The sequence below is a fragment of the Excalfactoria chinensis genome, chromosome 3 (assembly GCF_039878825.1).
Source record: "Excalfactoria chinensis isolate bCotChi1 chromosome 3, bCotChi1.hap2, whole genome shotgun sequence".
Classification (NCBI taxonomy): domain Eukaryota; kingdom Metazoa; phylum Chordata; class Aves; order Galliformes; family Phasianidae; genus Excalfactoria; species Excalfactoria chinensis.
The window spans coordinates 65,556,361-65,573,747 of NC_092827.1; the positions used below are offsets into that span (position 1 = coordinate 65,556,361).

General features: G+C 39.8%; 1 protein-coding gene across 1 annotated transcript in view; it reads left to right on the plus strand.

The window, feature by feature from the left end:
- KIF25 (kinesin family member 25) overlaps window positions 1-17,387 on the plus strand; it is a 31,270-nt gene that overhangs the window by 1,264 nt on the left and 12,619 nt on the right. Inside the window, exons 3-9 of the mRNA XM_072333021.1 lie at window positions 1,604-1,720; window positions 3,222-3,360; window positions 5,090-5,193; window positions 6,402-6,490; window positions 8,022-8,064; window positions 11,897-11,964; window positions 15,338-15,412. Coding sequence (XP_072189122.1) covers window positions 1,604-1,720; window positions 3,222-3,360; window positions 5,090-5,193; window positions 6,402-6,490; window positions 8,022-8,064; window positions 11,897-11,964; window positions 15,338-15,412 — 635 coding nt within the window. The remainder of the gene's footprint in view (window positions 1-1,603; window positions 1,721-3,221; window positions 3,361-5,089; window positions 5,194-6,401; window positions 6,491-8,021; window positions 8,065-11,896; window positions 11,965-15,337; window positions 15,413-17,387) is intronic.

Genomic DNA, 17,387 nt, shown 5'->3' on the forward strand with positions numbered 1-17,387 from the left:
CAGATGTAGGGCATAGTTATCTGAGTATTAGATAATAAAAGCTTGTTTTGTGCATTGTGGTTACTTGGTTTTTTTTTAGCTGCATTGTCAAGAGCCCCTGTTATACACAAGGAAATATGCTCAGAAGTATCTATTGACAGAGAGGGGAAAGGTTTTGTGTAGGTATCAAAACGCCTCTGGGATTTACCATCTGGCCTAAGAACAACCTTTGAAAATCATTTAATCCACTTTACCCTCAAGAGTTTTCTATTGGCTGTCTATAATCACAGCATCTGCAGACTTTGCAGCTCTAGTTCCGTGTATCTATGGAAGCACCTCTCTGCTTCCTGCACCCCACAGCCACCAACTGAGTTGATCCTGTGTCTCACAGTAGTTTGTATGTTCCCCACCTCAGTACCACCCACCTCTGTCACTTCCCTTTGTTCTGCCAGGCCAGAAACAGTGGATGGTGCCCCTCACTAGGTCTGGTTGCCTGGTGAACCAGTTCCACTTACCTGCCAGCTGGTGAAACACGTGGCTTTGGGAGTCATGTTCTTTGAGGATGTGTTGCAGTAACGCAGCGTTTTGAGACCTCACTTTATTCTGATGAATGCAAAAACTATTCTAATGGAGAAAACCTCAAACCAGGGCAGCATTTGTGATAAGGTAGTGGAAGTGATGAGAAATTGACTTCAGTGAAGGATGGAGAGTGAAGGGGAAAGGCTATCAGTACTGGTTAAAAAATGGTAGATGTCAACATGCTGCTGGAAAGAGCAGGTGAAGAAGTTACAGCTAACTTAAGTACCAGCACTGTCAGTAAATGATAAACGTGCAGCTTCTAACGTAGCATAAATTCTGGCAAATTGCAGCATTTCACAAGTGCTCTGTGTGGATTTAATTCCTGTGTTCTTGCCTGTAAATACTTAAAGCTACACTATTCCTGTTCTTCTTTTGACTTCAACATCTCAGAAAGTTTGTCTGTAGCATTACTAGAAAGCATTCTTCTCCACATCCCTTGGAAGATTTCTTTTCTTGCTTTGATCTCTGAATATCCAGCTTAGTGCTAGACTGGTATGATATTGCATTGTTGCAACTGTACTGAATGCAGTGGAGTCAGTGTTGGCAGAAAGCTAAAGCAATGAACACGACATTGTGGGCTGCATATAAGCACTCCTTCAGCACTTCAGCCATTAACTGGTGTGCCCTCCTGTCCTGCTAAGTCTTTTGAGAAAGCTTTCTGACTAAATGTAGTCACCAGAAGATGCTGATCTGATGCCAGCTGTGTAAGTGGCCCTGTGCAAAGGCACAGTTTTAACTTATATCCACCTCAAGCTCGAGGATGGGGCTATAGGCACTACAAACGTATTTTAGTGTTCTGATGTTGAGGTTTGCCACCCAAAGGAAATAGAATATTGTGGTGTTAGTCAACTTAATTAGATTGGAAATGATCTTTCACGTGACTCGGAAAAATGTGAAAAAGCAAAGAAATTATATGTTTACAACATCATGTATCACCAGCTGATTCACTTCCAGTGATGTTTACAGGGACAGAGGAGGTAAAATGCATAAAATACTAGGAATATTTGGAAGTGATGTTTAGGTGATCTTCTCTTCTTTCAAACAGTATCAAGGGTGGGCTGGAAGAGGCGTTACTGAGATATTACAGCTCTACTCCGTTCATGGCCAGCAGCAGAAATTGCAGAGGAGTTCTGTTGTAACTCACCTACATGAAGCAATAAAGGTAAAGACATTTAGTAATGTTGGCATAACCTGTGACATAGACGTATGCATGCTTGTGAAATACAGTGAAACCCAGAAATGGTCAGATTTGAACCTGATCCATAGCTTTACTTTATTTACAGCAGTACTTGCAGCAAAGTATAGCCATGTCTGAGTTAGCTTAAAACTTCTTTCAACTCTTTACAAAGGGTAGATAATGGCAGAACAGGGGGAAATGGTTTTGTGTTGAAGGAAGGTTTAGGTTGGATGTCAGGGGGAAGTTCTTGACTCTGAGAGTGGTGAGGTGCTGGAACAGGCTGCCCACAGAAGCTGAGGATGCCCCATCCCTGGAGGTGTTCAAAGGCCAGGTTGGATGGAGCCCTGGGCAGCCTGGCTTAATATTATATGTGGAGACTGGCAGCCCTGCCTGCAGCTGGAGGGTTGGAGATCCATGATCCTTGAGGTTCCTTCCAACCCAAGCCATTCTGTGTTTCTTAAACCTTTAGTGGTTTTGCTGCAATAGGCTGCAAAGTTACCTGGGAAGCTGGGAAAGTGGCAGCATCTGATCTCCAGGATCTTCTGTATAGGCTGCTGTCAGTGCCTGGAATAAGTATGTTTGTAGATGTCATGGTTTTGTGCTGTCATGATGTAGAATACTGACAGCACAAAACCATGACAGTAGATAAAACCTTGAATCCTTGATAGGACCTTGAATCCTTGATGTCTACCAGGTAGACATCTCCTAAGACACAATGCTTGTTAGATACTATAACAGGATAGCTATGTGTTAGCGGTGAGCCACAAGCTCACTGGTGAGCCATGTTGATTTCACTGGGAGCTCTCTGTTCTGGAGGACCTTGGAAGCAATAATAGTAATCTGTATGCTCAGTCGTATTGTCTGAATCTATAACAAAGATACCACAAATGTTGTCTAAGTAATAGCACCGTAGTATTTCCCTTTGTTGATGTACTTGTTTCTTAAGCTACATCACAGAATAAGGAGTTCCTTTAAGGGACACTGACAAATGTAAGCTTTTCTCAGAGTAGCAATGAATAGTTCGGGGTGGCAAACATATCTCAATAATAATAATAATAATAATAGTTTCTTTCAGTCAAAAAATATTTAGCTTAATTGCAGTGATTCTTCTTGGTCAATCTTGCAGTGGCATTTTATATTTTAGGTTAGCTAGAACGGCAGAACTGCTGAGTTATCAGTGGACTGATACATTTCCCTATCACAGATCAATCAAGGCTAGGACAGGGAAAAAATCCCCAAATGAAAGTCCTTAAGGATCCTTAAAGTCTTGGTGAAATCTTTAATAAGAGTTATCAGTGAATATTTATCTTGATAATCCTTTAAACATACTGAAAGACACACTCTTAAGGTCTTCCTTTCATCAAGTAGGGGGTTCTTCCTAACCGTGATATCTCACCATAATTATTGGTGCTGTGGTTATATTGGTTCTCTTCCTTCACTGCTGGTTTTGTGTTTTTATAACATATTTTTTCTTCTTGCCAACAAGAGGCTTAAGCAAGACGTGAAGAGCCTCCATTCATTTGCTCTCAAGCTTTCAAAAGACTTTCAGCGTCAATACGAGGCTTGTCTTTACCAAGTTTTGACAGCAGTCCAAGGGATACAGCTGCAAAATGAAGCAGTGCAAAGTAAGGCTCTTACACTTACATTCCAGTCACGTAATACCAACAATGTCATTGTTAAATATTAGTAACGCTGATAGATTGAGTTCAATTCCAAGATACAAGCGCTTTTTACTGTTGGGTGTTAGATCATCTAGGAGTCCTGAGGTGTCAGAAAGAGTACAGGATTTTCTCAGGGCTGATAATTTGAGTTTAGCTCTCGTGTTGATTGCAGCTGATGTCAGACTGCTGAGCAGGCTTAGCTGTAGAATCTTTATCCTGTAGGTCTCAGGCTTGTTGTCGTTACAGTTCTAGACTAGACCAATAAATAATGTGTCACTTTAGCTGAAATTTGCTGAATTTTGGGTATACCAGAAGATGACTCAGGTGTTGTAGATACTAACGAGGTTGAACCTTGCAGTATTTGGAGGGGGGGAGAGGTGGTAGGCGGCGAGCGAAGATTTCGGATGTGACGCGACAGGGGCCCCTTCTTTTTCCGTCCCTCACCTTGTGATGTACCTTGGCACGAATTTCAAACGTGCACCCTAGGGGGCGTAGACGAAGTAATTAAGGTATATAAGGTGTTGATTACTCCTAATAAATGCCATTTTGCCACCTTTCTTGATGAGTCACGGTGGTCTTTTTGGCCATAGTGGGGGTTCCGCTAGTACCTGGGCAAGGGGGGGGTTGAACTATAATTGTGCACGGCAACACTCAGGTGACCAGAGATTTCTGAGACATAAGGACTGCTGCTTCAGAATCCAGGTCCTCATTCTTGTGCATGTATAAACAGACCCTGCAATGCAGTGGTGCTCACTGCTGTTGTCACTGAGGACCAAGTGCATTGGTACACCTGGGTGCTTGGTGCTGTGCCTTTGCATTGTCTTCCAGTGTTATTGATTCTGATGGTGACTGAATGATTTATGGTGATTTCTGATTAAAATGGCAGTCCATTACTGTGCTATCTCTGTAGAGAAAATACTTTAGAAAGTTTAAGATTGGGAAAAAAAAAAATGAAGTAGGAAGTTAAATAAGGGTGAATGTTTCAGTGTTCCCCTTATCAAAACAGGGGCCTAAAGGAGCAGATAGGAAGTTGGATTTGGCATGTGAGCTGATGCTTTGTGCTTAATTGCTAAATACTACTTAGAAGGCCTTGCAAATTCCTGTCGGCTGAATCAACTTTGTACCATGTGAGGTATTTTTCTATGAATTCAGCACCAAGAGAAGCTTCATTGCATGTAGCAAAAGTGTGTGTTGGTACTTAGGTGGGTGATGTTTTTAATTTGGCCATTGTTCAGTTATTTCTCAGTTGTTTTAGGTGAAGATTCTATTGCTGAGGTTAAATACTGTGGTCAGAATTGCCAATCTGAAATTCCATGTAATATTTCCTAAGCAGAAAGCCCAAAGTGTGTAGTTCAGAGACAGCATATGTTACCAGTTTAATCCTAAAACAGAGATCAAAAGTGACAGAAACATTCAAGTAGGCTAATTGTGAAGTGGTAATGGGCATACAGAAAACCGTACATCTTCTGTGTAATAGCTTAGTAGTGCCCTGCTTAGAAGTGTTCAGTCACATCTGAAAATAAGGCTATTTGCCATCTTTCCCTCTGAAATACATATTGAAGTAATTTGTAAGGGAGAGGTGTCCTTTATTCTTTTGCTATATGTAGGCCTTTTACACGAGCTGCAATTGTAAAGCTTATTTTGAAAAGTCACAGTTTTCAGTTGGTTCTCTAAAACAACTTCCTTCTTCCAGTGTTTCAGATGAAGGCTTTTGATCTTGAGCAGTCCCTGCAAGAGGTGACAGAGAGGTACGAGAGAGAAAAGCAGAAGAGGAGAGCTCTACATAACAGCTTAGTTGTAAGTATCTTGAAAGACAAAACATCTTATTCTGATTTAGTTATATCCACGACTTCTTCACCAATTAAACTAATTAACATACTGCTGCTGGACGTATCACTCCCAACCAGCATCTTCCACATGCATTCCTGGAGCATTTTGTCCTAAGGAATATCACCCAACTTGAATAGCATGCAAAATTTGAGTTTCTTCATCCCTTTCTCTCATCAGAAAATACAATTTCTCATCAGGCAATTCCTCAATATGAACTTCCATGTAATTCAATTCAGGTTCGATTTAGTACAAATGTTCCTCTGAAACTGTTTTAGAATTCTTAAAGTGTTCAACATGAAACTGCAGAGTTATCTTCGTTTTATTTTTCCAAGCATATCTTGCTGTACCTGCTCAGGCATTAGTGATGGTTCATTTAGGATTCATTGTTTTGCTTTTTGTTCTTCAGTTTCACTGCCTTCTCCTCTCCCCAAAGGACTGATTAGGGATTCAGGACCTCACGTTTAGGAAGATAGGCAACGTTCAAACAAAGTTCTTCTGAGTTTTTCTGCCTGGCAAGAAGCAGCTCTTCGTCGGAAAGCACTTACCTCCCAAAATCTTTCTTGTGTTGCAGTTTGCTGAGCGGATATTCCCTAAGGCAGTGTGGGGAGTATTCAGTGCTCATCACAGGCAACCTGTTTTCAGTAATACAAAGTGAGAAGAAACAATCATGAACCAAAAGGAAAGAAAAACACCAGATTAGATAAGGAGAAGTCTGAAGCAGCCTGGAGAGAAAAATCAGTACTGGCTTTGCAGTCATATGTGAACATAGAATGATGAGAAAAAAGAACAAAATGTTTTATATCCTACATCTCCCTTAGGGCTGCTGGAGGAGACATGCAGTGTTTAATCTTGGCTGCTGTGTTAACGTAAGTTAAAAAGCTCAAGTGGAGAGGAAGGAGACTGAAGAGGAGAAAACAGCTTTAACTGAAAGCATATTTTGGTTTTCATAGGCTGAAGAGGGCTACACTATTTCAGAGCTCTGAAGAGATGATACTTTCTTAAGTTATGAGAAAGCAAATGATACTGAGACTATTTTATCTCCACAGAGTCTAAGGCTGTGATGTCACAAGCAGTTGCCTACTCTCTTAAAATAAATTTCTGTATGTGAGTGTGCTTGTCCTCTGTTTGTCCTCACCAGTATTTGATATTAAATCACTTTGATGTTCTAATTTTAGGAGCTGAGAGGGAATATCAGAGTCCATTGCAGGATCCGACCATCACTGCCTTTTGATCATGCTGCTGGACATACAATATCACAAGATAGGTAACTTATTATGGCTGTGTTATACCTTCTCTGGCTCACAGTTTATGTGAAGAGAAAGCAGTAGCCACATATATATATATATGAGAATATGTGGGGATACTGTGATAGAATCACTAGATTCTTTCTTCTTTCTCCTGCTAACTTGGCATTAGCCAACCTTATCCCTTCATCTAAAACTATGTCCACCTGAATAGGAAGACATAACAGTTGAGCAATCCAAGATTATCTGTGGTTTGGCAGGAGTAGCACAGCTGTAGTCAGTGTAGAGTACATTCACCATGCTGTACAAAGGCTGGATAGAGTGATGTAATAGCAACTGTCAGAAATCGTAAGTAGAGAAATGCTCTCAGCATTACTGTTCTTCTTTTTTTTTATAATGCTACAGAATGGATTTGCTGTCAGCACAAACACTGGTGGTTCTATTTCAGTATGATTTGGCTCTGCATCCCTAATTTATAATACACTTACTGTAACTGAAGTGTCAACACCACTCAAGATCCAAAGGGAAAAGAGGGATTAAGTGCAAGCATGTGTCATAACAAGCTGAATTCTCCATAGATGACTAACACGAAAGAAGGTAGGGACTGAAACATACACAAACAGAGAAGGAAGGGGAAAACTATGTGGGTGGCTAAAAAACAGGAATATTATCATCTGACCTATCACAACATGACTAATTTGGGAGTTTATTTTACTTTTTACTGACTACTTTTTCTAAACGACTACAAACAGAGTTTTAAAGTTTGTTCGTATTTGGCAAATCTTTAGAAAAAATATACAATTATTTTAATTAAAATAATGTAAAAATACCAGACAAGAAACTTCAAGGAGCCTAAAGGAGAAACCTGCATTAACCTATATTCGATAGACATGGGGAAGAACCAATGCTGTTTTTGTTGCTGTATGGAATGGAGTAGTTAGGTGCCAGATCAGAGTGTGAAGCAGGGATGAGCATATAAATGTTAACACAAAGGTTTCTTAATATCTAAAAAAATAAATTTAATTAACACTTATTTGTAAAACTAGGGACTGATTCTGGAAGTACTTACACACACCAGTGTACCTATTCACCTCAGCATTCCCAGTCATTAGTTTTTGACTAATAATGGATACAGAGTTACTTCTGACTGCATTTGCAGGATCAGGACCAAATACCTGTGAAGAAGGTGTTATTCAGTTTGATGCACTAAAAAGGGAAAACCCCTTCTTACAATCTCACCTTACTGTCACAAAATGATACAGTGGTTTGCATGTGAAATATTCTTAATTATACTTGTTCTAAATTGCTTTTTTAAAGCAGATTATTTTGCTTGATTGAGCTTTCATGATTCACGAATAACTGTGGTGTGCTAGCATGTCTGTGGGGTACAGTAGTAACGGAGGTATGAAAGGTGCTCTTTAGATAATGTGCCCTTCACAGACATTTTGACCATTGACTTCTGAACTAAATGGAACATTTAGATTTGCAAAGTACCTTTTTGGGGTTTTTTTTTTAGCCCCCTACTGGTTTCTTTTTTCTTTTCCCTTCCAGGCACAGAAACTCTCTAGAAGATGTGGCATATGCCATTGATGATGTGAGTATATTTGGTGGTGAAATTCAAGAACGCGCTTACTGATACTTGTAAAGAGAAACAAAAGGGATGTGTGAACCGGAGGTATAAACATTAATAGGGAGGGTGGAATTTTTTGTCAGTTGGTGCCCAGCTTTGTTCTCCTGTGGTGCAATAGCAGCTGACCTGTGCCATTTTCATCCTGGCTCTTTGTAGTAATAATAGCTTGGAGTTGCTGCTGCAAGAACTGGAGCTTTGGTGTTTGCAGCAGTCAAACTGTTGCAGAATCCCCACAGTCAGTCCCTTTGAGTCACTTGCATTTATTGTAACCATTTCTAAAGTAAGGTGGGCCTTTTTCATTTTACTGTTAGAGAACAACTAATGCATTAGCATGGAAATACGATATCTCAGCACCCACAGCAGCCTGTGTGGTACTGCAGTCAGGCATATTAAAGTCTTGGCTCAGATCCATCAGAGGAAGAAGAATTAGCATTGAGGTTGCAAATCCAGATGGTGTTACAGCATTAATTGTGGCCATTACCAAGATATAAAATTTGAGAAGACACAGTAGCATGAGCTAAGGTCAAAGTGTTAAATTAGGTTTTAATTTTCTTAGTCACCATAGTTCTTCCATTGTTGCTATATGGTGATTAGCCAAATTCTCTTAGTATAGTGCTTAAAATATCGCTGAAGTGACCTGAGGTATGTTATACATCGAAACCTCCCAAATTATAGCTTCATTAAGCAGATCTTGGTTGTATAAAGTGAACAATTAGAGAGATATATGTGCAATTAGGGACTAATAGAGCATATGAAGAGTCAGCTAAGAATGAATAAATATGTCAGAAGATAATCAACAGGGATCTGCAATATTAGATGTAGTGTTCCTGGATGCCGTTATTCATTTACTGTGCTGTAAAATTACTCACCCATTTCCAACCTGTTATACTTCATTGTATGAAGATGAAATTAGGTTATATTTGGATTATTTTATATAGATATATGTATCTCATATTTACTGTATTTGTATTTTGGCAGGCAAAGCAGTGTCTGTTTGCCTATGCCAATAGGCATAGAGTTTTAGTTTGTATGAAACAGTGGTCAGGTACCCTTCAATACGCTAACCTGTGCTGATGTTTGAAAGTCTGTATGAGATATTCTAGCGGATGCATGGACTTAATTGTGAAATGAAATTTCCAACACCATAGAATCTTTTAGGTTGAAAAAACACTCCTAAGATTTTCAAGTGTAAAGGTACCATTTTCCTGATTTTGGGAAACATAATAATGGCTTGCAGTGCTTTATTGGTTTGCCTTGACATTTATTTATGTTATTAAGATGCTTTCTAGTTCTGACTGAACACCTTATGTATTTGTATTCGTTTCTTGATATATACATGTATATATGTATACATATATATATATATAGAATCTTTTAGTGTGAACTTCTGTGTGACAATAAAGTACAATGGAGTCTTTACCAAAAAAAAACCAGACACTTTAGGCTAATCTAACAGCAGTAGAGCAAAACAATATGTATTGCCAATTTCATTTGCTTTTAACTGCTCTAGGTGTTATGCTGGTGGTGAAGCTAAAGATGCAATTTTCAGATAAAATCACGGGGTTTCATTAATTCCAAACCTTCTAGTTGTGACACAGTCAAAACTCACACTTGTGGAAATGGGTTACCCATTTTCCAGGAGAGTATTTATTATGTAGGGGAAAATTTAGATGGATGTGAAGGAAGACCCTTTGTAAGAAAGGTGCTGAGTTTATTCTTTTTTCTATTTAAGTTATGGCTGTTTTCTCCTTTTCTTTGGGACAATCTTTTCTTGGGACAATTTTGTAATATCTGGTAGATACAGCATTAGTAGTTGGTTATATTATCACTCTCCAGGTGCTTATCACCATCCTCATCTACTGGTTTCTTCCCCCTTACTTTCCCTGTACAGGGAGTCCTTTAGGCTGTCCTTGTCTGCCTTGGCACTGACTGCCTTGCAGTGGCAGACAGATGTCCTTGGGAAGGGGGGCAATGGCCTCCAGCAGATATGCAATAACGAGTGATGAGAAGTGATAATTATCACTGGTGGGTTTTGTGACCATATGTTTGTATCCGTTATTTCATATTCCTCATTTAAAATTACTTCTTTGCCTTACTGATTTTCACTTACTGAAGAGCTCCCCAGGCTTGGGTGTCAGGACAGCCTGTGAATGTCAATGAAATATCCATTTGTCATTTCAGTGATTCATGTTGTCCTTAAAAAAACACAGGACAGGAGTATCAGGAGTATTCTGTGCCTTTAAGGTGGCACTAATTTGCCCTGCTAAATTTGCCCTACTGGAATAGATACAGGAGTTCATGCTATAGCAATCGTTGCCATCATTAGATTGATAATGATGCACTTCCCCACAGAGAAGGAAATGCTTGTAACTTAAGAGGAGAAAACTGATTTGTGTTAGCCCTCTGCATGCAGGCCATACCGTTTTTCAGTCAATATTGGCTCAGCTCTTTACTACTTCATTCAATGCCAATACTATGTAGTTCACTCCAAAAGTAATACCTCCTATTAATTTCCACAGCAAGTGCAGTAGATACAAGGAGCACAATAACACTAGTTGATAGAGCAAATTCTCAGCTACAAAGATTGGTCTTCGATGCAGTCGCCACCATTAGCTGTGCATTTCTGTTAGTGATGAACAGGAGCCTCCAGCTGTGCTCATAAAAATCTTCACCAGTCGAGATGACCCACTGTTTGTATGACCCACTGCTGCTCTGGTGGCATTGTTAATGAAATGCACCATCTTCCACCTCACTGTGCTCACATCCACTGTTTGGTCTCCAGAAACACTCAGCAAGCATCAGTGAATGTCAGTGGGTGCTGCTTTTTCTGCATGGAGGAATTCAGTGCCACAACCTTTGCTTCATACGTGCTTCCATGTCAGACACCATTCTGTCAGACTGCCCCTCTTCTGCCATCTGTCACAGAGCAACAACACATAATGGAATATTGATGGGAAGGTTCAACCTCTACTGCCATGCCACTGACATCCACCTCTGATGTCATGGGCTGACAGAATACAATAGGAGGTGTTATTTTCAGAACATCCATCCTAGTCTGAGGGCTGTAAGTTTAGCAGCCTGCTTGCTGTGGAAGAGCAGTAAAAATTTCAGCACTTCCATCAAATGCTGTAACATAAGCCCAGGTTAGTAAGCTAGGGAAACCTCATTGAACTACATGAAGTATTTTGTGTGCTGATGAGATTCCAACTGAACCGTTGCAAGCACTCGCATTTAATTCTTTACTTTTATCTACACTTAAGCAAGATATGCCATGAGGAGTGGAAGGTCACACAACTTACTACTTAAGGCATTCCAGACAGCTGTGATTTCTCTGGTAATCATTCAAAGAGCTGCTGACACGTTTGTCCAACTTGCAAAACTGCTACATAATCCATCTGGAAAGTGGATTCTACTAAAAAATCGTGGAAATCCAGCAATTGTACGACTTCAATTCTTTCTCACAACTGTGGAGTAACATGATATGCTGAGAAATGCGCATCTTCTGACAACAACAGCAGCAAAAGAAGAAATCTTGTTGCTGTTTATCTACCTGTAGTGGAGGTTAGAGAGGCTGGATTTCTGTGTGTCTTGATTTTATGAGCACATAAGAAGCTTAGGTTATTTTTTGGATCTTTCTTATGAAATGTGCATATTTTGTGTTGCTTGTTTGTCAGTAATCTGAATGTGCTCTAAGATCCTTACTGTTGGTCTTGCTCGTTCACTGCAGTGCAGTGAATGTTTCTGTTTTATACAGATATCTTTGACATTAACTGTAAGTATTTTGTTCTTCTTGTAGGAAACTGTCCTTGTGAAGTGTAGTCGTCCTGGTCATGCACCAATAAACAAGACTTTTCAGTTTGAAAGGTGAGTAGACCCACATAGCTGGAACATTTGTGTAGTGAAGGACAATTCTTAAGGTCAGTAGTTAAAAGCAAATGTTCTTTCTTAAATAAGAGAAGATTATATATAAGTAGACAACTGGACAGAGTAGTGGCATATGAAAAAGAGCTCCTCTGAGTGAAAATCTGTAATGTGAGCACTTTCCTTGTAAGGTGACAGAGAACCCACATAAATATGAGAGATTTTGAATGCATTGGCTGAGAGAAGGATTTTTAGTTGGTCTTCGTGCCTTATTAGACTTATTGAACTTGATTGAAAGTCAAATGCATCCAACATGATCTAAAGTAATGTTCTGAGCCTGTTTTAGCTCATGCTGCTGTGGATTGACCTAACACTGCCAGTTACTTGCTTTCTTTGAGGTGTCCTTTGAAGAAGCTGCCATTTTTCTGCTCCTGAAGCCCGGGGACTGCTGTTGCGTAGGCCACAAAATTCCTGAGATAATGCAAATACTGGGGGAAGCTTTACTCACCTTAAAGGTTACAGGACTCCCTTGATACGAGGCATGTGCAGCCTCTCACATGTTTGCTAAGTAATTCCTTTCACCTTTTAGTTATACCTATATAGACGTATCAGTTGAAGTAAATACAGAATAATTGTGGCGCACGGTGTTAGAACCGCTGCTTGCAACACCAGAGGGCCCGGGTTCGAATCCCCCTTGTGGTGCAAGGGGTAAAACTGCCGCTCTGCTACACTAGAGGGCTCGAATCCCGGGAGTTGGACTCGATGATCTCTAAGGTCCCTTCCAACTTGCACGATACTATGATACTATGATAATGCCAGAATTCAGTTCCACGGACCAACGCAGTTAATGGTATTGACGCTGGACTCCAGAGCCGCTGCGACTCTGTACATGTGGTACAGATCCTGATAATCAAGGAAACGGGTCGAAAAAAAAATGTAAATCCCCCAAAGAATGCCGTTCTTGGGGAATGTTTTTTCAGTGTCCCGGCACAGCTCTTTTTTATAAACAGAAGAGCATATGGTTCTTATGAACTCAAAAATGTTTATTTTTTTAGCAACATTTTATGGAACTAATAAATGTCAAAATATTTGATTTCGGCTCAGGAAGAAAATTCCAGCTTTCAGCATGTTATGCTTTTATAATTTTTATTGGTGAATCAGTTAGCAAAATAAAAAGAAGCCTGGAATTTTCAAGGTGAAATTAACATTAATCACTACACAGGGACAAATCTGTCATCATTCTGATAAAAAGAAATGGGCTTATAGAAATAGATTCTCTGGATTTGCTGCGTCTTTCATGGTCTCAGATAGCTAATTGTCTGTCTGTGCCTTTAGCCATTGTGATTACAGCGTAGCATAAACCAGTTGAAGCCAAACTGACAGTGCTTCATTTTGGTACTGGTAGAATTTGAAGCACAGGAGCTAAGGAGAGGCAGTAAAAAAAAAAAAAAACAAACCTTTAGGAAGCAGAGTAAATATTTGGAGTAGTTACTGTAACATTGAACCCCATGCCTTTCCTCTGAACTGCTTACACGTACCTGAACCTGACATAGTGAGCTATTAGCTACGCTGATTTGTGGTGAAAGCATGGCCCTCTAAAACTGGCTGAGTTTAGCTCTAGCTGTGGCTAGTTACAATGTTTGCAAAGAGCCAAAGCCCTCAGTAGCAACTGAAGACATATTTTTAATGTTCTTATCTCATGAGTACCTTTTAAGTTTGGTGGCTTGGTTTGTTGTTGTTTTTGTTTTTTAATGTAGTGGCTCTGAGGGAGATTTTTTGCTGTGTTAAGAAAAAGGTATCGTTTCGACACAAATTGAATTATAGCCTGAGTTGCTTAAGATACAGGATTTGGTGCTAATGAATATTTCATTGATTGCAGATGATAAATGAAGCAGAGAAAAGTGTCTGGAAGTGCTTTTGCTCACGTAGTGACCTTGAAGATGTTATGTGCAAAGCTTATAGAAGCGTGTTCTTGTATGCATGCAAAGCAAGGATGGCGTATTGCTATTCAGTGTCTGTGTCCTCCCAGTAAGAACTGTGCCACATCTCTGCGTGTTTGTTGGCTTCTCAGTTTAGCATGACAGCATGTCAGTGGAATGGCAAGACAAGCAGTATTTGTCCATCAAGCCAGAAAAGTGCTCATATCCTTATTAAAGAGAGTACATTTTCATACAGCTTACAATTAGACTGTGGAACACGTTGCCACAGGATGTTACTCCAGGCCAAGAATTCAGAAACACGTAAAAAGAAACCAAATGCTAATGCTAATCATATTTTATTTATTTTGAAGCAAAGATTCAACTCATGTTTCAGCTTTGAGACCAGTTTGCAGCACTTATTATTAGGCAGAGATGAACTACTCTGTCTCCCACCACCATAGTGTTTTTTGCTTCTCCCTCTCGCCATTGTCAGAAGCAAAATGTTGAACTAAGTGGTTTACGTCTAATTCTATATCTGTTCATCAGTGATCCCTCTGTACAGTCCTATTGGTGGAGAATGCAAATACAAAACCTATGTCTACAGACTGTAGTGATCAGATCCTGGTGGACATACACAGCACTTTGAGTAAATGCTAAAGAGCCAACTATGTTCTCCATTCCTTCAGACTTTTAGCATTGTGTATTAAAGCCAAGTGTGCTCGTATGCTACATACGCAGGAAAATAACTACACTTTGTAATCTTTGCTGCAACCAATAGTCCTGTCAGCTATTTGGCTATAAAGAATAGAAAACACGTACCACTGGAAAGTGGTGCTCAATGGAAAACAACAAGAAAAACATTGCAACAGTAAGATAGCAGAAAAAGAAGCTTTTTTCAAAGAAGAATATTCATGTTTCAAATTTCTAAGTGTTGGCTATGATGTTAAAGCTACAGATTTGGACCATCTTCTATAAGCCATATCTGTTCTAATTTACAGTCCCCTGGACTTCAACACAAAAGAAAAACAACAACCAATAAACAACTTCTTTGGTGAATTCTCTCCTGCTTCAACGTCCTCTTCTGTAATGTGCCAGAGGTACATCACACATTCCTACACAACCTCTGGGACATGCTGATGCATCACTTTTTTCCCCTCTAGCCAACTGAACAAAGTGGTGACTCCCAAAGAAGCTCAACTCTGCCTCATTACCTTTTAATTTCCTGGCACAGGAAGTCAGGTTTAGAGCAGCAGCGAATAGTTTTGGTCTGCCAGCTTCGTATTGCCAAGCTAAACAGTTGTTTTTTAAAAGCCCAATCTGTAAGTGCTGTTGTCATAGATATGTCAGCAGGTCACAAGCTTTAGAAGATCATAGGCCTACATTTTCCTTTGTCTGTGCTCCTTGATTATGATAACATAGATACCTACGTCTTTTCTTCATTGTACCTTGCTCCTCAGGGTTTACAATGCTACTGAGTCTCAAGACACAGTGTTTGCAGACGTGGCCCCTTTGCTAACATCTCTCCTGGACGGGTAAGTGAAAAGGTGGGAGTAAAAATTTGGGCATACTGGAGTGTTTTAAATATTGGGAAACCCCAGGCAACTATTCACACATGCCACAGGTAGGACCTATAAGGACTGTTTGGGGGCAAGAAGACACCTATATGGCCCATAAGTCACTATTCTGTTTTATCAAGGGTGAACAACCACAGTTGAGTAACCTTGGGACCACTAGATTGGAGGAGTTTGGAAAAGTCCGTAAAACCACTGTTTTATCTCTCTGACTTTTCCTTTTGCAGTGAATGTAAGTTTGTTTTGGATCAGTATGTTGCCTATGTGTATTCAGACATATCTTAAAAATACCTTGGCCTGCTCTACTTGCCACTTTCTAATTTGCACAATGAAAGGATCCTGTCCTAAAGATGGGACTTTTATATTCATTTAGGAAATGTTCTGTTATTGAAAACAAAAGGCTGCCTTGTTCTTCTAGAAGTGGCATTTAAACAGAAGCAGATTTTCAGAGGGGGACAGACTGCATACTAGCCATGTTTCTGAGCAGCATTCCCACTGTAAATGTGAAACAGACTTACTTGGTTGGAACCTTGAACCTTCTTGCTGTTCTTGATTGTTTTGGTCAGATCTCCAAAGTGAACTGAAACAACTTTAAGCTTAAGTAGAAAGGAGCACTGCAGTCCTTTTCTTTCTTTCTTTCTTTCTTTATTTATTTTTTTAATGACTTATTTCTTTTTTTCCCTTTTTTTCCTTTTTTTCCTTTTTTTTCTCTTCTCTTCTCTTCTCTTCTCTTCTCTTCTCTTCTCTTCTCTTCTCTTCTCTTCTCTTCTCTTCTCTTCTCTTCTCTTCTCTTCTCTTCTCTTCTCTTCTCTTCTCTTCTCTTCTCTTCTCTTCTCTTCTCTTCTCTTCTCTTCTCTTCTCTTCTCTTCTCTTCTCTTCTCTTCTCCTCTCCTCTCTTCTCCTCTCCTCTCCTCTCCTCTCCTCTCCTCTCCTCTCCTCTCCTCTCCTCTCCTCTCCTCTCCTCTCCTCTCCTCTCCTCTCCTCTCCTCTCCTCTCCTCTCCTCTCCTCTCCTCTCCTCTCCTCTCCTCTCCTCTCCTCTCCTCTCCTCTCCTCTCCTCTCCTCTCCTCTCCTCTCCTCTCCTCTCCTCTCCTCTCCTCTCCTCTCCTCTCCTCTCCTCTCCTCTCTTCTCTTCTCTTCTCTTCTCTTCTCTTCTCTTCTCTCTTTTCTAAGAATAAATATCCAGGGAGAAGAGATTATTCCATTATTCCATATGCAAAGCAGATAAAGTACAACAAGCTTCAGAGTTTTCAGTTAGCAATACAGAGCCAGCAAGGGACTAAGATAACATTTCCCCTTTCTTCATAACACTGAAGATTTAACCTTATTTATTTTAAGGAAGGATACATTTCTCCTTCTTTAATTTCCATTAATAGTGATAACTTTCTTCCTAGCGATGACTTTCCTGTTTTGAACAGCCCCACTCTTTTGAGAGCAAAAAATGTGAAAGTGTTGGTGATTTAATTTGACGAGAAGATCCTTTCTAAACAATAATATAACTAATGATGTAGTGTGGAAAAGGAGAAGTGTTGGGGGTACATGGGAGAATCATAAACAGAAAATCTCTAATTAGAAGCCTGAGGTTAGAAGCGGCTTCATGCTCTGTTTGAAATGACTTTGTTGGAAACAGAACACCAACAAAGTGAAGTAGATAAACATAAATTAGTCTTCTGCTGCTGCTCCTCTTGTTGAATCACCCAACAATTCATTCTCTCTTGTGTCTTCTTCAGATATAATACAGCTCTGGATAGTTTTAGTTCCTTTGGACTTACGGAAATACCATTTTGAATATGGCAGAGAGACTGTCACTGGCTTTATTCATGATTTGTATCTTTAAGGTCACTAGCAGCTGACTACTTAGCTTTTGATCATATCACCTGTATCCTGTCAGAACCCATTTTGATATCTAACAAAAGCTGTGAAGGGGGATTTAAGTA